Here is a 26,197-nt window from a genome sequence, read left to right on the forward strand (position 1 = left end):
ACCCATATGGATGAGGAAATCTCCCAGGAATGTGGGAAAAATTGGGTGATCAGAGAAGAAGGGCCAAAATCGTACTGAAGGAAGTCAGTCAAGGACCGCAGCAGGTGTGGGGGATAAGCGGAACAGCAGGAATCTCAAAGAAGGAAGAACTCTCTACAAGAGGATGAGCAGCATTGGGGATGGAGGCAGGATATTGCTTGTAGCCCAGGGCTCCTTAAGAACTTAAGTTCTCAGAGCCTGAGAGAGTCAAGGTCACCTCTTAGGAGAGCTTCCAGGGGAGCATTGCTATCAGGGAAAGGTAGATTTTAATTTATAGTACAGCTCAGGATGCAGCATTAGGATGAACACTTGTCTCTAAGGCTCAGTAGAAAAAAAAAGTGAAGGTGCATATCAACCCAGAGGGATTTCCCCCAGGAGCTGAGGTCCAGAGGAGTGCAGCCGGATAATTTAACTGACTAGATAGTTAAAAAAAAAAAAAAAAAGGTAATCTGGTATTGTTCTTTTTAAATAGGTGTATGGTTCTTGGGGCGCCTGGGTGGCTCAGTCGGTTGAGCGTCCGACGTCGGCTCAGGTCATGATCTCGCGGTCTGTGAGTTCGAGCCCCGTGTCGGGCTCTGTGCTGACAGCTCAGAGCCTGGAGCCTGCTTCGGATTCTGTGTCTCCCTCACTCTCTGCCCCTTCCCTGATTGCTCTCTGTCTCTCTCTCTCAAAAATAATAAACATTAAAAAGAAATTTTTTTAAAGAGGTGTATGGTTCTTGTATGTTCTTTTGTTACATTCCTGGTCGACAAGATACTTGCTGTTTTACTTGCTCCTTGTCTATTAAAAATGAGGTGAGGAGGCCCATGCCACCTCCAGCACATGTAGCTCCCTGGTAGTGATACCAATTCTAATCATGATGAGGACAATTGCTGCAGCATGGTAGAAAGGCACAGCGTCGCAAGCCAGAGAGAAAATAATGAGAAGGGGGAACTGACTGAAAAAAAGATTGATTGGCCTTCCACTGCTGTCAGAAGTACTGGGAGAACGCCTTGTAAGAGATACCGAACTTTCCAGAATGAGCACAAATACTGCAAATATATTCATTCTTAACTCTTGTTTCACAACGAGGGAAGAGCTCAGGAAAACAAATAACTAAACATATCGCAGTGGCAAAAAAGAAAAAAATCTCTCATTTTTAAATAGGACTAGAAAATCTACAGAATATTTCTCTCTCAAGGAATCCCTAATCCCAAATTAATAGTTCATGTAGTTATAGTGGAGAGTTTGCATTATTAATATTGTTGAGGGTCTAATCCAAACGTTTTATATTTTCACTTATTTTATGTAGCTAATTAGTGTTTTAATTTATTTCTACTCAATCTTGGGATCAAGAATTTCCTACCATATTATGAAGAAAATAAGTTACTTCATTAATAGAAATCAGCCTCTCTGATAGCTAGCTGATGTTTTACCAAGTGAGACTTATCAGATGTTCCATGTTGTGTACACCTAATGCCCACCTCTAGTTTCACCTGCTCCCCCCTCCCCAGGGACAAGGGGGGTTTAGGGCATTTACCAACACGGATTGGCCTGGCTGTTCCTATCCTATTTTATTCTTGGTGACTAAATCCTTCTCCATAAGATATAAGCAAAATCTCTTTCCTTCTCTTCTTGATGCAGAAAAAGATTAATTGACAGGGGGGCGGTGGGGGGCGGGTGGAAAGAGAGACTCACAAGTTATTTGCGGATAAATTTTTTATCTGCAAAAATCCGGAGTAGAAAACAGAGTGACAAAGATGTTCACATTTTGTGCATTTCTTTGGTCACTTTTCAGCATTTGGTTGAATTACTCTTCACTTATGATTTTCGTGTGGACCTCCCGGCTCTTTACCCGCAGCTTGTTGACCTGGGACTCGGCAATGTCAGCCCGTTCCTCGGCCTCCTCCAGCTCGTGCTGGAGCTTGCGGAATTTGGAGAGGTTGACATTGGATTGTTCCTCCTGAGAATGAATGGAAATGCATTTAGGAGGGGAAAAAGGTCAGGATTTCTAGTTTCTTAGGTCAGTGGGTCTCAAATTTCTTTTTACTTGAAAAGACTTCACTCTACTAAACCTTTTTTTTTAAAAAAAAAAAAAAAACCTAGAGAAATGCTCTTGAATTTTTTTTTATTTTTTTATTTTATTTTTTATTTTTAATTTTCCTTGCATGCTTCTTGAACTCATGGATAACAAGGAGGGACAGGTGACATTTGCCACCAGGATTTCTAAAAGTTCTCCTTTTTAACATGTAAACATCTTAGAGCCATTACTAAATATGTCAGTTTTCCAAACTTTTTGTCCCCCTGAGTCTGGTGAATGAAACCAAACCTTCTAAAAATGCAGGTATACCACCTGTGTTATACTGAGCTAATAGCCTGGAGTATAAATTATTGCCCATTGAATATAAATTATTACAACTTAATGCAGTTTAAAAATTAAAGAAAACTTGTTTCTTAAAATAGTTTTGAGTAGTCTCTGATTATGTTTGAACAGATAATCAGTGAGTTTGGGAAGGCCAGTTCGGGTTTAGTCTTTAGTAATTGTCCTTTTTTAAAAGGCTCATTGACAGCTGTCCATAATGTGGCATTCAAATTTTGAAGTTAATAAAACTTAGAATCACTAAATAACAGAGCTTGAAAAAAACCTCAGATCTTCCTCTTATAGATGAGGAAAGTAAGAGCCAGAGAGACATGTTAAGTCTCTCTGTCGCCACCACCCCCCACCACGCCCACTCCCTGCCCCAGACCTTAGAGGTCAGCAGAAAAATGAAAAACATTCATGGACAGAGGAACTAATTTGTGATAAGTAGGTATAAATATATATATATATATATATATATATATATATATATATATATATATATATTTAAGTATGGGTATATATGTATATACCCATACTTAAATACTTAGGAAATCAGCATTATTTATTAATTTAAGATAAATCATAGGCTGGAGAAGTGAGATAAGGTGGAGTGCCAAGAATCTGTTGATTTGAACATAACCAAGATCTTCTGAGCTCAGTGGTTTGAACATAAGCAAGACCTTCTGAGCTCCAGGCTTAATATTTAACTGCTTACTTGTCACCTTGACTTATGTATACAGTGGTATTTCAGTGTTTCCAAAACAGAATTCCTGTTTCTTTCTTGCCCTGTGAATCTGTTCCTCTCTTAGTTCCGCATTTTAGTCCTTGCTGTGCCATCCACCTGGTTATTCAAATCACAGACTGGATGAATTGCCTTTGATTTCTTTCTCTCTCGCCTCCCAAGGGCGACCTTTTAGCATATCCAGTAGTTTCTCCCTCCAGAATGTGTCTTGAGTCTCTCCACTCTGTCTGCTCCACCACCATTCTAACACAAGCCATGGGACCTCCTGGAAAGCCTCATAAAATGTCTCCTTGTACTGCCTGTGTTACCCGACAGTCCATTCTCCACAAAGTAGCCAAAATATACTTTAAAGAGTATAAGCCCAGGCATGACAGAGCAGTTCAGAACCCTCCTGTGGCTTCCCAGGGTCCCACTGTACTTGGAATACAATCCAGACTTCCTACCAGGGCCTAGAAGACCCTGTGATCTGCTTCCTACCTCACTCTACTGCCTCTTCTCTACTGCTCTCTCCGTGGTTCTTTCTGTTCCTTGAACCAGACTCTTTTCCACTCAAAAGCATTTTGTTGCTCTTGCCCTTCCCTGGAACCATTTTCCCTGGCTCCTTGAGTGGTTGGTTTCTTCTCATTCTTTAGAATGTCATTGGCCATTTTCCTTTGATCCTTCCTCACCATACCCTCCTTTTCTTTCATCCCTTAAATGAAGTTGGTTCTGCCATATCTGAGACCAGAGGCTGCTCAGTCACTCCAAGGGGTTCGGAACTCACCGCTTCCTCAGCTTGTCTCTTATAAGCTTTCACCTTCGCTTGCAGTTTGTCCACGAGATCTTGGAGCCTGAGCACATTCTTGCGGTCTTCCTCAGTCTGAAATAATATTTTTAAGAGTGAGTCTCTTGAGAGTACAAACACCATGACATTTTGTTGTACATTTGCTTTTTGATCCCTTGCAAACTAGGGTGAAAACCTAGACAAGCCATTTTCCTTACCTGGTAAGTGAGTTCCTTTACTCTTCTCTCATGTTTGCGTAGACTCTTGACAGTTTCAACATTGCGCTTCTGTTCACTTTCAACTTCTCCTTCAAGTTCGCGTACCTGTAAAAACGTGGGCATTTTAAAGACATTTACTGCGATCCATTCACTCAACGGATTTCTGCTTCTTCAAATGACCTGTGATGCTTCTTTCACTCTGTTTTATATCTAGGTTTCATGCCCTTGTCTAATTGTCCCCTTAAAAGCTCTTTGGCAGCAAGGAATGTGTCTCATTCCATCTCTGTATGCCCCACTCATCCAGCAGCACTAGGTCCTCAAAAGGCCCTGGATTGGAATGAGGAAATGTGCCATCAGAAGACCCACCCTGGCCTCCAGTTTCTGGATCTGCTTCTTCCCGCCCTTCAGGGCCAGCTGCTCAGCCTCGTCCAGACGGTGCTGAAGGTCCTTCACCGTCTGCTCCAGGTTCTTCTTCATCCGCTCTAGGTGGGCGCTGGTGTCCTGCTCCTTCTTCAGCTCCTCGGCCATCATGGCCGCCTGTTAGCAGTGAAACAAACCCGGTTGAGAGCTGGGCTGGCGCATCAGGATTCAAGTTTGAGCACCACCGTGTTGCCCTCTGCTCACATCAGTGATGGCCTTCTTGGCCTTCTCTTCTGCGTTGCGGGCTTCCTGGACAATGTCTTCCATCTCTCCCTGGATCTGGGAGATGTCTGTCTCCAGCTTCTTCTTGGTGTTGATCAGGCTGGTGTTCTGTTAAAATAGCAAATTTAGAAAGATCTAGTATATGAGAGCAAAGTTGGGATGCCAGATTTCCAATGAACTCACAGGCTAGTTAAGTAATTAGTATCCCTCCTTGTTCAATGAGTTATCTGAGATGACAATATATTTTTGAACGACAATCAACTTTGGATGTCACAGTACAGATAAATATTACTAACCCACAAATATTAAATGTTTTAAACGTTATCCTCCATAAAACACTGTGAGTACATTCTTAGATAAAGCTACGATATGAGCAAGAATTTCATTTTCATTCCTTTGTATTTTTCACTCTTCTGTTATACTTACTTGGGTGTGGAGGAGCTGGACGCGCTCACTGGCGTCCAGGAGCTCCTGTTCTGCGATTTTCCTGCTCCTCTCCGTCTGCTCCAGGGTCGCCCGCAGCTCCTCGATCTCAGCCTGCAGCAGGTTGGCCCTGCGCTCCACCATGGCCAGCTGCTCCTTCAGGTCCTCCTGGCCCCGGAGCGCATCGTCCAGGTGCAGCTGGGTGTCCTGTGGAATGAACGATCGTTGAGACACCTCGTTCTCAGGGCTGCAGTCTCCCCAAGCCCCTTGGGGCCCTCTTTCGAACCCACTTACTTTGAGGATGCCCTGGGTGTTCCTGTAGTTCCTTAGGGCCTCTGCAGCCATGCGGTTGGCGTGGTTCAGCTGGATTTCCATTTCATTGAGGTCTCCCTCCATCTTCTTCTTGAGCCTGATGGCGTCATTCCTGCTCCTGATCTCAGCATCCAGGGTGCTCTGCATCGACTCCACGACCCTGATGTGGTTTCTCTTCAGCTGGTCAATTTCCTCATCCTTTTCAGCGATTTTCCTGTCGATTTCAGACTTGACTTGGTTCAACTCCAGCTGGATGCGCAGGATCTTTCCCTCTTCGTGTTCAAGAGATGCCTTTAATGACAGCAAGGGGTGACGTTAGGGAATGGAAGTTTATGGTATTCTAGAAATAGGAATTAGTTCTTACTTTTTTGCTACCATAAGACATCTTTGTTCCCTCGTTACAGAAATTTCTACAATGTGTTGTTGGTTTTATATATTTCTGTCTCCCCAGCTCGATCATTCCCTTGAGGGCAGGGACCTTAACTTACTTGTTTTTGTTCCTTTGGTGTCTAACACAGTTCTGACTAACACCTGTGTGTTAGTTGCATGCATGGTCAAGTCTCCATCCTCATATGTAGTACACAGAGTGAGAATTACTTTTCTTTTCTCTTGATTCAAGAATTTCATCAATTTTACATGCAATAGACTCTAATTCCCCTTGTAATTGTTTTTAGAATGTATGATAAAATATCTACCTCTGCCTCCTCTAGAGCAGCCTGAAGTTCAGACTTTTCATGTTCAATTTGCTTCTTTACTTTTTCTAGTTCATGGATACGTTTCCCTCCTTCTGCAATCTGCTCAGTAAGGTCAGAAATCTCCTCTGTTGGTGAACAGAAATATAAAAAATTTTTTCAGTGAAGGAAAACATTTTTTCAAATCTTTTGTTAAAGGAGATTAAAATGTACTCACGTTGCAAATTCTTATTTTCCCGCTTCAGGGTTTCAAGTTGGTCTAAGGATTCCTCATAAGCATTCTTAATCTTGAACAGCTCTGTGCTAAGGGAGCGGGACTCCTTTTGGGAAGCTTCAAGTTCAGCATGAGTTTCTTCATACTTCTGTTTCCATTCTGCCAGGATCTGCGGGGCAAAGGGCAGTCAAGAAATTTAATGGAGAGAGTTTGATGGGATATGAGAACCATCTATTCTGGCAGCTGCCAGGCAGAGTTGGGATGACCTGGGACTGACAGGTAGTTATGAATGAAAAAAGTAGAAACCACAGGACTTGTCCTCCCCCACTGCCACCTGCCATGGAGCAGCAGCTCCCGAGAACAGCTCTCTCAGATAGTTGGAATAAGGCCACTGAAGGGAGCAGGCTTTGGTCCTGTGTTGAATGCCAAGGCAGAGGCTGCAGCACGAGGTACCTTGTCGAAGTTCCTCTGCTTCTTGTCCAGGGCCGCGCAGGCTGCGTTTGTTCTCTCCACATCGATCATCAGGTCCTCCACTTCATTCTGGAGCCGCTGCTTCGTTTTCTCCAGGGAGGCACATTTGGCGTTCACCGCTTCTACGTGCTCCTCAGCATCCTGTAGACGCTGGGCCAGCTTCTTCCTGAAAGGTGAAATAAGGACAATAGAAGTGAAGGCCATCAGCAGAATTGGAAGTTTCCAGGTAGGTACAAAAGAGTGCTTTCCACAACCAGACTCCTAACGGTCTGCTCTTCAAGCTTGTTTTGTAGGCCTAGTTCTGTGTTGACTCATTCCCACTCCTACAGACTAAATGCTGACAACAGTCCAAATTTCAACATCACCACACTTCATAGTCTGGTTTTAAGGCCATCTGTGATCAGCCCAAGCCAACATTTTACCCATTAAGGTCACTGGTTTATTCCTTCTCTGTAGAATATTAATATCTGTCTTGAATTACTGTTATGTATGTCTTGTCTCCACTGAATTTTCATCTCCAGAAGGTAGAGTGTGTATCTTGCTAATCTTTGCAAGACTGTCACACATGTTAAGTACTCAAATGTTGGATGAATTGAATTCAAATGAATTGAAATTCATTACCAAATATGTTTGATTTTGGCTAATTGTTTCCCTCCCTTATTTTTCCTGGCATTCCATTAATCCTTTAATAAAAATAAACTTTTCCAAATCAATGTCAGTTTTGCTTTGTGAGCTCCACTGAAAATCTCTTCTAAGGCATCCACCCAAACATGATTCCAACCACATAGTTGTACACTAGTCACAGGATAAACGACTAGCTCCCTCCTGAAACCTTCTGAATGAGTAGGTTTCTTCTTGTCAAGATTCTCCCTCTTCACAGTTGCATCTCGAACTGTTGATTGCATTGAATATTTGGTCCTTTTTGAAACCATGTGTTTCCTTTCTTATTGCAAAATTTATGTTTTCTTTTTAGTCTTTAATAGTATATGTCTTTGTTCCCCTACAAATAGCCATGTTTTTACATCTCAGAAGGACGAGCTATGCTTTGAATCTTGGTTATTTTTCCCTTACATACCTAACATCTTCGAACAATTTTTCCATTAGTGGCTGAGAAGAAGGAGAGGCACAGGGCAATACAGTTAACTCTTACTCTGTCTACACCTTTATAGATAGAATGATGCCCAAAATACCCCCTTTTGAAAATAGTCGTTCAGCTTCCTCTTGCCTTACCACCTGCTTTCTCTTTTTGCCCTCTAGCTTAATTCTTTTCCCGCACTGCCAGATTGTTTGTCTTGCTTTGGCTTACGTTCATGCGTGTTTTTTCCATTGTTTTTAAATTTTCTTTTTGGAGCAATGGACATTTTCCCATATAGTGCTTATAGCAGATGCACTTGGTTAACAGGGACATTTCCATTTTAACTAAGTCTAGAACATACTTGGCCTCCTCCAGCTCCTCTGTGCGCTGGATGGCGTCCGTCTCGTATTTGGTCCTCCACTGGGCCACCTCGCTGTTGGCCTTGGACATTGCCCTCTGCAGCTCGGCCTTGCCCTCCTGCTCCTCCTCGTACTGTTCGCGCAGCAGGTCACAGTCATGGCGGGCTGATTGCAGGGCGTGGGCCAGTGCACTCTTGGCCTAAGAATGTAGAGATCAGTGACTTAATTTTATATCTTTAAAGTGATATTTAGTCTCTAGGCTCCTAGAGGTCACCAGAAGAAAATCTATGGAAGTAAGAAAACCACAAATAACCTCAAAAATAAGGATAGTGACAACAACAAGCAGGGCTTACCTTTATCTCCTCTTCAAGCTGCCTTTTTAGTTCCTCAATCTGTTGTGTGAATGCTTGTTTGCCCCTTGAGAGCTGAGAAACTAACGAGTCCTTTTCATCTAGCTGGCGTGAGAATTCACCTATTAAGACCAAGATGGATAAAACTCAGCCTTACTTTTGGAAATCAGAGCTCTGAATTAAAAGCTGGAGCAGGGAAAGGGAGCTGAGTTTGAAACACTTTGGAGAGTATCGATTACAGCAAACCACCAACCTCCACTTCAGTTCTGATGAGAAAATCTATATGAGAATGAGAAGTATGGAAAGCTTTGAGGCAGATTACATACTTACAGGCAACACAAAACATTTTGCAAGGTATTTAAGATTATTTGATCACAGTAGAAATTGGTCAAGAAACATGCAACAAGAAATGTAAATCAAACCAACAAAACATCCCAGTGCTTCCTGTCTAAGGCAGTAGTGTTGTACTAGTGTACCTTACACTGAAAGTTGATTGAAACAAAGAATTTTTTGTATGGAAAATAGGAGACTTTGACCGATTCCCTCCATCAGTAGAAGTGATGTTCAGAAGAAAATCCTGGAAGCATTTTTATGTTAAGAAATGATCAAATACCCTTCCACCCCAGAATTCATTGGTTTAGGGGGCCTGAGCAGTTCCTAGACTAAATGGCATTTAAATCCAATCCAACTCTTCAGGCACCATAATTCAGAAAACATGCTGTGCTGTATTAAAAAGGGAGGAAAGACTTTCAGCTCCATTTTTGAACTGGTTACCTGGAAGCTTTATCTCTTTAATAAGAATGACAACTTTCTCTTTTTTCCATACCACTAAATTCTAGAAGGAACTTAGAAAAGATTCTTAAGATTCTTTGAGAATACAGGTTTTCTTCTTCCTGCATGAAGTGTACTAACTACCTGCATGACAATAACACAAGCCTCACTTTGAACTTTGTTCTAGAAAGAACAATATTTGAATGGATATGAAAAAGTGGTTCTCCAACACTTTGATCTGCCTATCACTTTAATAGTCCAGACAACCCATAAAATAATTACCATCTCGTTAACCTCTTGCTTGAGGAGGTAGAACTTTGGTAAAAAAGTTGGTAAAAATTTGGTAAAAAGTTAATTAGGGGAAGGGGTTAATGCACAGACTCTCCAATTTGGGAAGTCAAAACTACAAACATCCCTTGAAGGCTCCGGGGGTGGGGGGGTGGGTTGTAGTACTATTTCTCTGCATGATGGTGCTAGCTAGCAGCAGTTGGCCAGACTTCAGGAAAAAGAGTGGAGTAAGCGTTCTTGGACAGCCACCTCATCATTGCCATAGTCTGTCATTTTTAAATGTGGATTACATTACACAGGCCGTTGAGGGTAATAGAGTAATAAATAACTTGGGCAAGCATTTTGAAAGGTGAAAATAAATATTGTGAAGATACACTTTAAATCTGATAACTTGATTAAAGTCAAATCTGCTTTAAAATGTGAACAAGCAAAAGAGCCTGGATCTCTTTAGTGAAATCAACAATTACAACAAAAAAGAAAGCAGTCCGTGCCAGTGGTCAGTAATGTGTTCATACGAGTGGTGGTGGGTGGCCCCCAGGCAGATAGTATGTGATCTCAATTAAGTCATTGCAGAGGTCTTCAGCAAATTAAGCATCCAAGCTAAATTTGTCATTCAAGGTCAACACTGGTCAATGGCCCACCTGATTCTGTCTGCAGACGCGCTCTCTGAGCCGTCAGGTCATTGATCAGCCGCTGCTGCTCCTCTTCCTTGGTCTTAAGTTCACTCACCTGGTCTTCTAGAGTGCGGCACATCTTTTCCAGGTTCCCCTGCATCAAAAAGTGGTAGAAGGCATCTCAAGCAAGTATTTGGACCACAGAAAATTTCAATAATCCACACATTCCATACGGTGGTACTTCCTTATTTGGAGAATTAAATATCTTTACAAGCAAACAAAAACTACAGAGGCCTTGGGTTGCGGTGGAAAGAGTAACGAATGACAGAGTCTAAACGTGCTACCAGCAAATGGCTTTGGGAATTTAAGTCTTAAATCAGGTGGCTTATCTCTGAGATGAGAATAATGATACTTGATTTTTTTGAGCAGCAAGTTTATGTATTTGTGCTTAAGGGGAAAAACAAAAGCCTAATCAAGGTGAGGTGTTTTTAAAAACCCCAAATGCATAGTTGAGTTGCTCTCATTTGGAAGAGCTGAACTTCCCGCCCTACATGTTCTTTGGGTGTGGCTGTTCTCACAGCAAAGAGTGGACGCTTTGCCATCACACCCTGGGTGTCCCTCGCTCCCGCCAGTCACCTGCTTGTGCTGCCAGTTACTAAGGACTCTTGACCGGCTCACTCACACCTGTCTCACAGAAATCTCTTTAAGACTTAAACCATGGTTGTACCTTGGCCTTGGAGACAGTCTCCATGTTACTGGCCAGGTCGTCGATCTCCATCTTCAACTCGCTCTTCTCCTTCTCCAACTTCTGCTTGACCCTCTGTAGGTTGTCTATCTGCTCCCCCAGCTCGGCCACGCTGTCCGCGTGCTTCTTCCTCAGGGTGGCCGCCGTGGCTTCGTGCTGCAGGGTGGCCTCCTCCAGGTCCCTGCGCATCTTCTGGAACTCAGCCTCCCGCTTCTTGTTCATCTCGATCTGGGCGGAAGTGGCCCCGCCGGCTTCTTCCAGCCGCTCGCTGATCTCCTCCAGTTCGCGGGAGAGGTCTGAGCGCTGCTTCTCTGCTTTGGCCCGGGAGGCCCGCTCTGCCTCAATTTCCTCCTCCAGCTCCTCGATGCGGGCCTGAGGGTGACACACCAACATTAATGGCAATTCGTGGCAGTTTTGATTCCTGTGATACGCGGACGAGGTGGAGGTTGTGACTCACCTGTAACTCCTTGATCTTCTTCTGCAGCTGCATGGCAAGGGCCTGCTCGTCTTCAATCTTGCTTTGCAGATTGCTCATTTCAAACTCTTTCCTGTCAAAGGGGCACTTTATGTCAGTCACAGAAACAGTAGTAGCACTTTCCCCATAGACGTGTTCTCATTGCTTACTTTTTGAGTTTCTCATCGAGTTGCTGCTTGTCATTTTCAACATCCATTGTGGATTCTTGGGCCAATTTTAGGTCTCCCTCCAGTTTCCTCTTGGCTCTTTCTAGGTCCATGCGGATTTTCTTTTCTTGTTCCAGGGATCCTTCAAGCTATAAGTTAATAATGCATGAATATAGTTCCTGAAATGTTACCATATTTTATCCCAGGTTTGACTTGTAGACATTTAACTCCTATCTAATCAGCAGCTTATTTTGATTTTTCCATGAATTAGGCAAATTTGTCCCACCTATTCCATTCTCATAACTATTCACTTAGTCCCAGGAATCATCATTTGAAAGGTGAAGTGTACCTCATTACCATATCATTACAGTAAACTGCCAGGGAGACAGCATGCCTTCCCTATCTCCCCACCGGAATCCACTGTGACTGTGCTTCACCACACCCACAGACCCCCACAGCTGTGTTTCTAACCATGACTTTTGTCACTTCCTCCCCGATGCACACATTTATAGCGGGTTCTCTATTTGGTATCAGACTACATTTAAAGCCGAATTCATCTTCCACATTCTTTATTTGGAAACCTTTCTTCCTGTGAGAGAGAATCTTACGGATGTTTACTACTTCTTTGCTATTGCTATGCTCCCCATTTGGAGCATCTCTCAATTTCTTTGCATGGCCTCTTGCTTTTCAAGCCCAGGCCAAACCCATTTTGTTTGTACAGATTTCTTTGGTAAACACAAGCTTTCCTTTTCCCTGAGTCTTTTTATGTATATTGTCTGTTACCAACAACTTTGTTTATTGATTTTTTTTGACTTCTTGGGTGTCCATCTTAGACCTTGTAGCAAAGATAATGTCCTATACACGTATCCATTGGAAGCTTTTGAAAAGTCCTCATTACATCATAAGAATACAAACTCATGTTTACTTAGTTTGTTATAAAATTAAAAAAAAATTTTTTTACATGATTTTAGGCTTACATCATCCACTTGTTGTTCAAGCTTGATTTTAGCTTTGGTCAGCGTGTTGACCTTGTCCTCTTCTGCCTGTAGGTCATCCAGGGTCTGCTGGTGGGCCTCCTGGAGGGCCTTCTTCTCCTTGGTCAGCTTAGCGATGGTTTCGTCCAGGCCTGCCATCTCTTCCGTGAGGTTTTTCACCTTGAAAAATTAAAGAAGAAATGGTATCTGCTTTAAAGCAGGTTTACTAGGCTGACGGAACCTCGATATGGTAGAACAGAATGTGATTCATACCTTGTTCTCTGTGGCATGCTTCTCCTTTTCAACCTTGGCCAGGGTCAGCTCAAGGTCGTCGATGTCTTTCTTGAGCTCTGAACACTCATCCTCCAGTTTCCTCTTCTTGGCCGTCAGCTCGGCGTTGATCTCCTCCTCATCCTCGGCTCTCTCAGTCACCTCCTTGATCTTGGCCTCCAGCTGGATTTTCGTTTTGATCAGCTGATCGCACCTTTCCTCTGCATCAGCCAAGCTGTCTGCTTCCTGAGAAGGGATAATAGGCATTTTTAGATTGTAGTTCTTTGGACATTTTCAGATTTTATTAATATTTCAAAACCATATAAGTGAATTGTGTTTTAAAGCCTTAGGTTACTTTTTGTAAACTTCCCATCATCTAGGAAATATTTATTGGGCACTTATTATGACATTGCAGATTTTTTTTTAATTTAAGGAATTTAAGTCATGGTTCCTGATGAAATTATGATACAGTTTTATTTGCTAATGATGCAGTTCAGGACATACTATGCCAAAATATGGCACCATGGCATATTGTGTACCATAAACTGAAGGAGTTTGAGAAAATGGAAGATGCAGGAAACCCACTCTGACCTCCTTCCCTCGCCGTAAAACAGGTCAAAGTACCCTTCCTGTACTAGTAGGAAAGAAGACATTCTTATCACCAGAGATGAGAATTGGGGGCCAAGAAGGCTGTATAAACAAACCTTGTTAAACTAACCCTTATCTTTTTAGTTACTTTTTCACCATTTATTACTCTTAACTCAAACCCCTTTGTCCTGTCAAATCTTTACAAATTTATTGGCTATCTAAAAGATATATAAGCTTCCTGCTCTGCTTACTTCTTTGGGTCTTCAGTCTCTTGCAAAGGCTCCCATGTACATGTAAAAATTCAATAAATGTGCATGCTTTTCTCCTGTTAGTTGATGTTGGTTGCTTTAATTTTCAGACCCAGCCAGGGACTTTAAGAGGGTCCAGGAAAACTTCTTGTTCCCCTAATGATGACCTATATTTAGTGTGTTGGTATATAATTTCAGATAAGTCTCTTTTCTTTCTTTAGTATTTATTTCCAGAAAAGTTTGGTGTGTAAAAAACAAACAAAATGGTCAGGTATCCAGCAGGTTGCTAGAGGGAGGGGTAATATCAGGAAAGTGACTTAAAGGGAAGATGTCTTACAGTGACAGAGTAGCTGGGAATCAAAGGAAACACATGGAAGAAATAAGAGGCACTAAAAATGTTCAGAGGTGGTGCTTAAAGAAGTACCAGGTGGGTTTCTCATAAGTTAGAATAGAAACTCTGTGGGAGCAGGGGCCATGCCTCTTACTTCAAGTTGTATCCCTGGTGCTTGGAACATTATTCCGTATTTATTAAATGTGGAGACTTGACAGAATGATGTTGGAAAGAGGTCATACTATTCTCAGAGGAGAGGAGTATGATTGGAAACTGAGGTATACCTTGCAGTTAGCACCTGGTTCTCGAAGGTGTGATGAGCCTCTTGTCATTTTGGAAAAACTGTCCAAAGTCACAGTGCCAACCCAGGTAGGTACAGACAGTTCATCTTTCTTTACATCTTCTAGTGAAAGGCCCTAAACCTGTACGTCCAACTGGACCAAAGTAGATGTTCTTCTGAGCTCAGAGGACTGTAGGACAACTCTCAGTACTCAGGTAGTGGATCTCGGTAGCAAACTGAAAGTCTCTGGTCATTTGCGTCACAAAGTGGGTTAAGCAGTGGTGTTTGATCAAACATTTCTTCCAGGTCTTCTGGGTGTTTATTGGGACATCAAGCAAGAATGGCAACCCTGTCTCTCATGCTTTGGATAAAAACTGACACTGTCTATAGAAAGTGTTCCCATTATCCTGGTCATGATCCTACTCTTTCAGGTACTGGAGAGTTTCTAAAGATAGAACTGTCAGGGAAGTTGCCAGAATACTGGTTTCAAGTGGATGTATTTTCATCATGATGTGTCCTCCCTCTTCACTGTGAATATTGTTCTTTTCACTGGTCTAATTTGCTCTTCTCAGTAGGGAGAATCTTGGGGAGCAAAGATCACCTCATTTTTTGACCACAGTCTACTAGGAAAAACACTAGGGGGAAAGGGAAAATGCTTTTCTTTTTCCTTTTAAACAGCAAAGAATCCTACTGCAATGCTTTGTAGTAATGTTGTGTATGGGATTGTGTGGATCTTCTATGGAGTTGTGAGTTAGGAAAGATTGATAGTCCCTTAGGTGGAATCTAGACCTTTCTCTAGCAATTACTGAGCTGAAATTTCGCATCAGATTGGGTGCTAAACAAATGGGTTCTGATACTCACAGCTTGGACCTGGAGTTGCAGGTCGTTTTTCTCTTGCATCAGAGCAACCATTTTCTCCTCCAGCTCTTTTCTTTTGGCTTCAGCCTTTTCAAGACTTTCCTTGGTCTTCTCAAATTCTTCCTTCATGTTGGCCATCTCCTTCTCAGTCTCGGCGCTCTTGAGGAGGGGCTTGATCTTGAAATACAGCTTCATCCAGGGCCAGTGCTTGACGTTCATGAAGGCACGGACGTTGTACTGGATGCAGAAGATGGACTCTCTGTGACAGAAGCAGAAATGTTCCACGTCAGGTTCTCACAGGAAGCAGAGTGAAAAGGCCTTGGCTGCTGGGGCTCAGTAAAATATCTCTGTTAATACCTTCTCTCCACCATCCTCTGGTACTCCACTCTGGCCAAGAAGCCTCTGCACCTGGCCTGGGTTCGGGTAATCAGCTGTGCCAGCTTCTCGTCTCGCATCTCCTCTAGAAGCCCCAGAAGACCAGCTTTGAAAAAGACCTGTGTGGGGGGAGGATTTGCAGATCAGAAACTGTACATAAACTTCAAAGGGACATGGATAGCATCGGGTGGGCTTTAGAGACCATTACCTTGGTGTGACCAAATTTATACTGGGTGTGGTCAACGTCGATGGACCCAAGGAGCTTCTCAGAAGCCTTCTTGCTGTCAATGAACTGCCCTTCAGGGATTGCACTTGCATTTAATACCTTGTATCTGTTTAGGCCAAACAAATAAATGATACAGCTATTGTCACCAATAAGAAATCTTTTCTTGCCTTATTTGCCTTATTTTAGAAATGACGTAACTTTTGGGTAGTCTAACAAACATAAACAAGAAATCATATCTACGTCTTTATTCTCTGCATATTCAAAGGGTGTCAAACTTTTGGCATATCAGCATACCAAATGATCAATACAGAGTCTGTTAAGTGTGTTTCTCTTCTCCTCAATTATAATAGAACGTATAAAGGATTTTTATTTCAATCAAAAAAGTTGAAATAAATAAAAGAACCTCTTGAGATAATTTGAAGTGAGAAAGTCTGACCTCTGTTTGAAGTCTGCATAAAGGATTCTGCTGGGGAATCCCTTCCTGCAGATGCGGATGCCTTCCAGCACTCCGTTACACCTCAGCTGGTGCAGGACAAGTTCATGCTCCATGGCCCCTTACAAACAAACAAACAAACAAACAAACAAATAAACAAACAAGCAAACAAACATGTTGTCTGTATGTCTATAGAATAGTGAAGTCACACTGGAGTCTTACTTGGATGTCAGAAGAGTCTTACCGGGAGTTTTGGTTTCATTGGGGATGATGCAGCGTACAAAGTGGGGGTGAGTGCTCCTCAGATTAGTCATCAGCTTATTCAGATTCTCCTGTGGAATTAATGAATATTTGGTTTGAAAGTGTGCTCTTTTCATGCATTCATATTTACAGACATAATCACTGTGACAACTGTGACATTGCTTCAATTCTAACGAATGGTATCCTAATTTGAATTTGCAAAGAGTTCTTTCTAGAATTTCCACATTCCCAAAAAGTCCTTCCCTTTCCTGTTTTTGTGCCTTATAAACATATTTGTCTACAAGTTGTTGAGGTGGTTGTTCATTGCTTTTGAATCTCCTAGCATGTGTTGTAGATTTAATATGATCTTCTAAATGTAGGGAAATACCCCACCCATACTGTTTCACCTGGATATGTGATCTGACGTTACAAGTAATTCAGTGTCTTATTCCAAATCTGCCATTTCTTTATTTACCCTACTTTCAATTGTGTCTGCTTCTCTATCACATTCCTATTCCTTTTCCTAATTACAGAGCTGTGTCCTCCTGCTCATTCCACAGAAAGTGGCCTTTTAGTGCTTCACTCTGGGAATTGGCAGAAAACCAACAGCCATGTTACCAACTGTGAGAAGGGTTCCAATTTGTGGAAATCCTGTTTGTTTGTTTGTTTGTTTGTTTGTTTTCCCAGATAACTAAAGCTTTCATTGTTACAGATGGGATTGTCCAAAGAAAAGCAAATTTTCCTTCAAGAGCTATTTTTTATCACATCTGTTTTATACCCTTCGTTTAGAACCAGCCTCCAATTCCCAACACTGTTCTTCTGTCTTTGGCTTTCAAAATCCACTCTATTCAGTTCTGTGCCAATATATACCTAGGCACGTGCATCATTTGGAGGCTCCCACATACTCCAAAAAATCTCGTTTTGCTTAGTCCTATCCCAATAGGACCTTTTAAATGTCAAATGACTTTATTTCCTGGCATTCAGATTTAATTTTGTTATCTGATACTGACTTCTGCAATTCACTGTCATCCCTCCTGACACCTTGTCTCCTATACACTAAAGTGTCTCTTCTAAACTACCCCAGACCCTCTGAGACTCCATTCTACCACCACCAACTGACCTAGATCTTTGAGTCACATTCAGTTCTGGAATCCTTGCAAGATTACTCCCCTTGCCCCACAGATACAATAAAATTGAAGTTCTTAAGTCAAATAAGAGAGAGCAAAGGATGTTTGTACCCTGAAGAGAGCAGACACAGTCTGGAAAGAAGAACCCTTCTTCTTGCCGCCTTTCTTCCCACCACCAGCCTCTAAGGGGGGTAGAGAGAGCACAAGCAAATCATAAGACAGGCTTTCTCGGTGTATGTTTTATACATTAAATGAAAGATGACTTCTGTTGCAAGTTACCTGCTTCAGCAGCTGCTCCCCCAGTGAAGAGGAAAGCCAGAGTCTTCATTGCGGACTTCTGGTACAGCCCAACCACGGTCTCATTCAGGGGGTCCTTGTTCTTGTCCAGCCAGCCGGCAATGTTGTAGTCCACGGTGCCGGCATAGTGCACCAGTGAGAAGTGGGCCTCGGCCTTGCCTTTGGCAGGCTTGGGCTTCTGGAAGTTGGCGGACTTTCCAAGATGCTGCTCATACAGCTTGTTCTTGAAGGAGGTGTCTGTAGCCTTGGGGAACATGCACTCCTCCTCTAGGATGGAGAAGATTCCCATAGGCTGAGAGTAGAAAAAGAAACAGATGCCGTTTGAATTTCGTCTGCTTTTAGAAATAATATGTAACATCATGATCCTATTTGAGTAAATTCATCTTTTAATTTCTTACAACTAATGAAGACTTATTCCTGGGCCAGAAGTCGTTAAGTTAGCAAATATGTATCAAGTGCCTCTAGAGATCCAGATGCTGTGCTGGGCTCTGGGATGTGATAGTGAGGGAGATGATTGAAGGGCATGCTCTTGTGGAGTTTGTGTCTCGCCCCAAGGCTTTACAGCCGTATTTCTCCCAGTGTGACTCAAAAACTGGTTGCATCAGAATCACTTGATGAAAATTCAGGTTCCAAGGCCCCCATCCACACTGACCAAAAAGTTTTTCCAAGGGTAATGTGCAATTTTATTAAGTACTTGTGGTGAGTCTTAAACCGAACTTTGAGAGCCTCTGCTTTTAAGTACTAGAAATTGGCATTTCAGTTACCAGTAATAATGAATCTAAGGATGACGAAGTGATAATAAGTACAAAATACTCTATCTAGTGCTCTTTTATAAGGAAAGATGGCTTTAAATATGAGGCCAGCATTGCAAACCATTGGGAAATGTAGAGTTCCGCACGTTAAAGAAAATATTCACTCTCCTTTTACCAGGATATCTACCTTGGAGTTAGCAAAAGAAGGAGTTTTCCTGATTTTGTTTACCAGTAGCAATATTTTAAGATTCTCACTTAAATACTATTCAGCAGTATACTCTGTGACCTGAAAAGTCATACGAACCTTCTCGATGAGCTCGATGCAGGCAGCCAGGTCCATCCCGAAGTCGATGAACTCCCACTCGATGCCCTCCTTCTTGTACTCCTCCTGCTCCAGCACGAACATGTGGTGGTTGAAGAACTGTTGCAGCTTCTCGTTGGTGAAGTTGATGCACAGCTGCTCCAGGCTGTTGAACTAGGGCGTTGCAAACACCAAAGAGCTCAAGTGAGTTTGGGAAACCCAGGGGGCATTCGGCAGAGCAGACACGAAGCGGAGGGGCCTTAACAGGGCCGCTTATTCCAACAACTCACATCAAAGATCTCAAAGCCGGCGATGTCCAGGACCCCGATGAAGTACTGTCTGGGCTGCTTGGTGTCCAGCTGCTGGTTGATGCGGGTGACCATCCACAGGAACATCTTCTCGTAGACGGCCTTGGCCAGGGCGCCCACTGCGTTGTATACCTTCGTGGACAGAGTAATGATTGTTGGCGTTACTAAAGACGTGTTGAGAAGGCTGGGGATGTGTGTGATTCATTGAGGCCGTTCACTTACCTGCTGCACAGTCTGGCCTTTGGTGACGAACTCGTTGCCGACCTTGACCCTGGGGTAGCAGAGGGCTTTGAGCAGGTCAGCAGAGTTCAGACTCTGGAGATAGGCCGCCTTGTCAGCAACTGTAAAGACACAATTCAGGCATCCTGTGTGACCTACTGTGGGCCCCACAATTCATAGGAGCAGAGTGATGAGTGAATCATTTTATAGAAAGTCTGTATGGGGGTAAATTTGCATACATCCATCAGAAGCTCAGCTGTAAAGGAAACATGAATATGGAGTGGGCTTTTCGTCTCTGTTACCTTCGGTGCCATCTGGCTCGGCCTGCTCCTCACGCTGCTTCTGCTTGAACTTCATGTTCCCATAATGCATCACCGCCCCCGTGAGTTTGTAGATGGAGACTCTTTCATCAGAGGTGAAGCCCAGGATTTCGATGGCACTCTACCAGGAAAAATGAGAAGACAAAAGGACAGAAGACACTAACTTATTGAGGAGAATTTATACCTTATCTTTAACCACACCCAGAGAAGGGTGTTATTTTCATTCCCATACATAATGGATTAAAAAAAACAAAAACAACCCTGCTTATGTAACTTACATCTGTGGCCATCAGCTCCTCTTGGTCATCAATGCTGGGGACTGTGATCTCCCCTTGACTGACGAAGGCATAGTCATAAGGGTTGGTGGTGATCAGGAGCATTTCTGGGTACACAGAAGTCAGGGTATACATTTTACATTAGAAGTTGTTAATAAATGATTAACGTCTAGCGTATAAACTTAAGCTCTTTCTTACCAATTAGGTCTGGCTTCTTGTTAGACATGATCTGATAAAAAATGTGGTAGCTTCTTTCTGCCTTCAGCTGGAAAGTAACTCTAGACTTCTCTAGAAGATCTGCAGTGGAAAGTAGACATTGGTCAGGACAGAAAAATTACAAAGTTCCTGGAGTGATTTTGGAACTTGGGGTCATTAGCTACTTCTCACTGGCCCCTTGAGATTTCCACGGAATGTCCCCCCGAGGTACCATATATTGTGCCTCTGCAAACACCATTGCAGTTATTCTTAGCACCTCTGGAAAGAAACTAAAGCCTGCCTGGCCCAGGATATAGACATTTCTCATGCAGAAGATCCTTGACATTTGGAGTATAATTGATTCTCAAGAACTCCTGTCTCCCCAGGGTCTCTTCTCACTTTAAAATAGACCATTAAGAGCAACGTTTATCAAGGCTCAGTAGGCAACTCATTTACCCTCATGTTAGTGTTTTCCTAGAAAAAGTTGAAATTCATTCTGAGGCTGGATTATTTCAGACAAGCCCAACGGCTCCCGGCAGTTCTTACGGAATCATTAGCTCATGACTGAGGATAAAGCACACTGTGGGCTATGGGTAAGACTGGCATTAACCATGGGCATGTTTGGCAGCAGACTGGTGTTTCACAGGCTCCAGGCTCAGCAGGAGCTGCAAAATGTTCCTCCAAACCATCAGTTGTCATTCTTGGATTCTGTTGAGGAGGTCCTGTTACTCACATGTTTCAATATCAGCAGAAGCCAGTTTTCCCGTGGTACCGAAGTGGATCCTGATGAATTTGCCCTTGCAAGTAAAAATGATGATGTTATATACCAGACTTGAAGCGCACGAGAAAGAGGAGACTGCAGTGATAATTCAGGCATGCTTTCTTGGGCACTTAAGGGCTGAGAAGAGCCTTCTGTGACCGAGAGACTCACAAAGCGAGAGGAGTTGTCGTTCCTCACGGTCTTGGCGTTGCCAAAGGCCTCCAGTAGGGGGTTGGCGCTGATGATTTGATCTTCCAGAGTCCCCTGCAAAGGCAAGCACGGTCCTCACCTCCGGGGCTCCAGACTTCCTGAGAGCCCTGACATCTTGAGTCTGACCCCAGACCCACCTGTATTTTGCCTGAAGTAACTTCCTCCTTCTTCTTCTCTCCAGTGACTGCAATTGTTGCAAAGTACTGGATGACACGCTTGGTGTTCACGGTCTTCCCCGCCCCGGATTCTCCGCTGCCAACCAGAGACCAAACATATGTGAGGAATTAACCTCTGTGACGAACGAAAGTGCTTCCACTAACAGCATTTACTACCTTATGCATCGATCTTTTTATGTCTTTGTCAGTTCATATTATTTCTGTTGCTCTCCACTGATAAGAAGTAGAGAAATCCATCCATTAATCACCTAACACATACTTCTTGAGGGCTTAAAATGTGCCAGGCTCTCTTCTAGGTGGCCTGGGGTTGAGGGGGCCAAATGGCAACCACCCACAACTATGTGGGAAGTGAAACCGTTAGTAAAAAAAACTCTATTAAACAATTATGTGTTCTTCAGTCTCCTTAGATTAAAGACATGACTTAGGTTAAGTCTTTGAAGGACTGGACATCTCTCAAGGAGGCCTTAAAAATGAGCTACTGGTAACATTCCCAAACGGCTCAACTGTTCAGGAGGTGGTATGTTATTCCCTTCCATGCACAGAGACAGGATTTTATACCATCATTTTATACTCTCAGGAAAGTTCTGTGCAGCCTTTAAGACTGGACTAGCAAATGACAAAATTTGGGGCATTGTCATTTTATATTCTGAGGTAGTCTAAGCCCTCCAACAAGCTATAAACAGTATCTATTTCCAGGCTGATCAGCCATTGCCTCAGTATGGGAGCATTAACTATTTTTTTTTTTCTTTTTTGGTGTCTTTTTCCCAGTGCAAATAAACTGCCAGTGAGTCCCAGGATAGTAATACATACGTGATTAAGATAGACTGATTCTCCCGATCTAGAAGAAAAACAGCAGGCAATCAGCATATATACAAGTTACACAAACAAAACTTTCTATGGGGACGGACCTGTGGTGTTGAGTGTCTCACTTTAAATGGAGTTTTTAAATACATTATTGTAAAGCTATGTATGACATTATTCTTAAACCTCTTAAGTTGAGGAGAAACATAGAATGCTGTTATATCTTGAATTCCTTAAGCTGTGACAATAAGCATGTCCTGGTTTAAGACAAAGAGCGATACTTTCCAAAGCCAGACACTGTCTAGTTGTCAGCTGTGGATTCCGGTAGCATGCTGTCTGCTGGTCAGTGCATGAAACTTTCTGAAAAGTGGGTAATCTACTAAGGGTTTGGACTATAGTTCGGTACGTTTAAATAGTTCATCAAGCCAAGGTTGAGGTGTTGTTTCTAAATGAACTAATTGGCCTCACAAAGAAAAAAAAAATTTTTTGCCTTATGGCCACAGACTGCACCCCAGATTCTCATCAGCCTCCCCCAAAGTATGGCATTGGGTCGAAGAAAGATCAGATGAGGAGCACAAAATCCTTTTAAAGTGGGGGACACAGCATCTGTTCATGTGTGTGTAGCCCCCAAACACCATCTTCATTCAAAGAGAGGACATCTTCTCTGAGATGGTCTCTGATGACTTGAGAGACAACAATACTCCTAAAAGCATCAGGTTTGTGGTCAGCAAGAAACTTAAGCACAAAAGGACTGAACGAACGTGTATTTTTCATTTCTGTTCAGACAGTGTGATTCAGTTGTTACTGAATCTTAACTCTTATTATTTACATCTATACAATAAATTATGTATTCCCAAGAAGGAGACTGCAAGCAAATGCAGCTGAATCAAGGTGGAGCGGTAGTGTGGCCTGGTAAAATCACGGAGTGGGAGTCTGGAGAGCTAGGTTTTAGTTCCAGCTTTGACGGCATGTAACTCTGTGTTTTAATTGCCTCTTCTGTACAACCAGAGGGGTGGATTAGATTATTTCCAAAGATCTTTTTAGCTTTAACACGTTGTGACTCTTGGGGGTAAAGTAATTTGTATGAGAAACACTTGAGCCACTCACCCGTCAGCATGAACTGATAGGCGTTGTCGGAGATGGAGAAGATGTGGGGCGGGGCCTCCTGGCGCTTCTTGCCTCGGTAGGCCGTCACCACCTCTGCATTGTACACTGGCAACCACTTATAGGGGTTGACGGTGACACAGAACAGGCCTGAGTAGGTCTGTACCAAAAAGGGGGAAAGAAGGAATATAATCATTTCATGGGGACCTTAATAATCTGCTGTTTTTCAAAAATATTAACTGCCTGCACAAGCAGAAAGGCCATGAGAATGAACTCACGTAGATCATCCAGGCTGCGTAACGCTCTTTGAGGTTGTACAGCACGGCGGGCTCGTGCAGGTGTGTCATCATGGCCATGTCCTCGATCTTGTCGTATTTGGGAGGGTTCATGGGGTAGACTTGATCATCTTTCACGGTTACAGTCTGGCAAGTCAAATAAGAGAGGCCAGGTCAAAAAGTGTCAGCTCACCTTGCCCCAGGTGCCGCACCGTCTCATCATCTCAGACATTTTACTCACCGCCCCTCCTTCAGTCTTGGCCGTCACCTTCCCCCCTTCCCTGCTTTGCACTGTTGCTTTCACGAAGGACTCTTTAGGGTCCACCACAAAGACTGATGTCTTGGCATCAAAAGGCTTATTCTGGGCCTCAATGCGCTCCTTTTCAGACTTTCGGAGGTACGGAGCTGCCTCCCCAAAAACGGCCATTTCGGCGTCGGAACTCATGGCTGCAGGTTATTGGCGGCAGCCCAGTCGAAGACCCTGCCTGGGAAAGGAAGGAAAAGTATTATAGACATTCAGATATTACATATTTCATGTTTAGAAAAAGAAAACATTCTGTATTCACTTAGCATTGCGTAGAGTGTGACCATGTTTGGCTAGAGACGAAATATGGGTGTTTGTGTTTTGTGCCAGCACTGATAGGTACTTAACTTAGTCAAGCATTTGGAAAGACTGTGGTTTCTGGCTCTGGCTCACCTGCTGTATGACATGGTAGCTGCTTTCTGTTTCATCTGTATACACATTCATTTCTGTTAAGTTGCCTGTGACTGGCTTATACAGGGCACAGAGCTAGGCTCTGGCAGGGTTTCCTCCAGCTCTTTTGCTGAGAGCACTCTTCCAACTGGATTATAAGCACCTTGCAGGCAGGGAGTACTTTTCCTTCTACAGCATCCTTCACGCCTCTTAGAACACATGCGGGATACATGCAAGGGCTCAAAGCTGGCTTTGTGAATTTGCAGCACAGTGGATTTCTGTTGCTAAAATTCTAGGAACTATTTTGTACATAGTGAAAACCTTTTCATTACAGATTTGGATTCATTATAGACTCACAAAGACTACCTAAATCAAGGAAAGCAGAAATGTGAGTGTGGGGGGGGGGGGGTGGCTTTGCTTTGCGTTGTTTTGTTAAAAAAATTTATTTTACATCAATGTTTTCTTGTTCCCATACTGTAATTTTGACAAATTTGGCTTCTTCACCTGTCTTTAGTATTTCTGAAAGACTAATTCTAAAATATTATTATCTGTTTTCTTACTTTATTATTGAGAATCTCAGAAAAATTTCACAAAATTTCCTTTCCAAGATCTGTCTCTTGCCACTTTAACTAACATTCATTAATCCTGTGCTTAATGATAGTGATAGTAGGTAGTGATAGATAGTAGTGATAGATAATGATAGTGATCATAGGTAATTTATTTTATAATCATAAAGATATTTTTCCAGAAAGACTCAAAGCACTTGTGTAAGGTTTCCCATGCTTTTCCATTCAAGCTGCAGGGATTTGGGTAACACAAAATGCTTTGTCTTGCTGAAAATGCTCAGTCATTTACATATCTTTCTTTTTTAATTTCCATTTTATGGACTGTGAAACAACATGCACGTTTAAGCCACTTTTCCAAGGCAAGGATTCAGTTCATTCAGATAGCCTCTCATGGTTTTTTTATATTATATGATGTTGAGGCAAAGCTGTAATATAGGAAATTTACATTTTCTCTATAAATGAATAATAACACCAAAATGTTGTATTACATGTTGTAACTCAGTTATTTAAAAGACAGACTGCAGTGCTGGTAATAGAAAAAAATTGTGTATAAAACTTCTCAAGACTCTAAGAAAGCATTTTCATATATTGCAGAGGTTATAAATTAATGAGAACCAGTTTCTAAAGTCCCCTTCAGAGTTTTTTCAAGGGAAGCATGATCAGCCATGAAATGAAAATGCTTTCAATTTATAACCCCCCAAGCACTCTCCAACCACCTTCAGAAGATTTCTTGCCTCCTGTGAGGAATAAGAAAAAAAAATCAGTATCTTACCTTAGAGATGCAACCTTGAAGTGGGTCAGAACTGTAAGAGAAAGAGCAAATTTCTTCTGATTAAATTCTAACAGTTCCCAATAATAGCATAATTGTTAGGCGAGAATCAGGAAATGACTGGGGACACTGAAACATCTAATTAAAATTGCCACGGAGTAAGTAGGTGCCTTACTGGAAGGGCTGCCAGGGGCAGGGAAACCGGGATGTGTGGCATGTATGAGGGCGGCCAAGTATCCCTTACCGTCTCCAGACAGAGCCCTGTCCTCACACACACTTACCTTGAAGCTTTATGAGGAAAGACGAGCCAACTCATTCCAAGGGTACTTTTATAGGGTCAAATATGGAAAACACGTAGCCTCCTCCTCTTTCTTAAAACATATTTGGCAAAACATGTTTTTGGCAATGAAGGTCTCCAAGCATAATTCCCCTCATATTAAAGATGTTTGGATATAATTAGAAGTATTTCCTCTCACATTGGGTTAAGTATATGAATCAATCTCCTATAAATAATTTGAGAGGTCGGCAATCTGAAAGTGATCTGC

The 26,197-nt window shown here is 42.6% G+C and overlaps 1 protein-coding gene across 1 annotated transcript; it reads right to left on the minus strand.

Moving 5' to 3' along the window:
• Positions 1-1,757: 1,757 nt before the first annotated feature.
• Positions 1,758-25,756, minus strand: LOC125151293 (myosin-1). The gene is made up of 39 exons (XM_047832024.1): positions 25,656-25,756; positions 23,865-24,108; positions 23,627-23,770; positions 23,352-23,508; positions 22,254-22,281; positions 21,405-21,519; positions 21,229-21,321; positions 21,031-21,094; positions 20,301-20,399; positions 20,106-20,209; positions 19,810-19,948; positions 19,511-19,629; positions 19,271-19,420; positions 18,984-19,154; positions 17,910-18,219; positions 17,742-17,812; positions 16,508-16,595; positions 16,267-16,384; positions 15,813-15,936; positions 15,587-15,723; positions 15,233-15,488; positions 12,928-13,170; positions 12,658-12,834; positions 11,684-11,829; positions 11,517-11,607; positions 11,042-11,431; positions 10,342-10,468; positions 8,645-8,763; positions 8,294-8,490; positions 6,840-7,023; positions 6,390-6,555; positions 6,176-6,300; positions 5,463-5,771; positions 5,172-5,375; positions 4,728-4,853; positions 4,470-4,640; positions 4,104-4,208; positions 3,886-3,981; positions 1,758-1,981 (listed from the first exon to the last, which is right to left on the minus strand). Exons 2-39 carry the CDS (start codon positions 24,066-24,068, stop codon positions 1,829-1,831), a joined length of 5,820 nt encoding a protein of 1,939 aa, XP_047687980.1. The 5' UTR covers positions 24,069-24,108; positions 25,656-25,756; the 3' UTR covers positions 1,758-1,828.
• Between the last annotated feature and the right edge of the window lie 441 nt (positions 25,757-26,197).

The sequence above is a fragment of the Prionailurus viverrinus genome, chromosome E1 (genome assembly GCF_022837055.1).
Source record: "Prionailurus viverrinus isolate Anna chromosome E1, UM_Priviv_1.0, whole genome shotgun sequence".
Taxonomy (NCBI): Eukaryota; Metazoa; Chordata; class Mammalia; order Carnivora; family Felidae; genus Prionailurus; species Prionailurus viverrinus.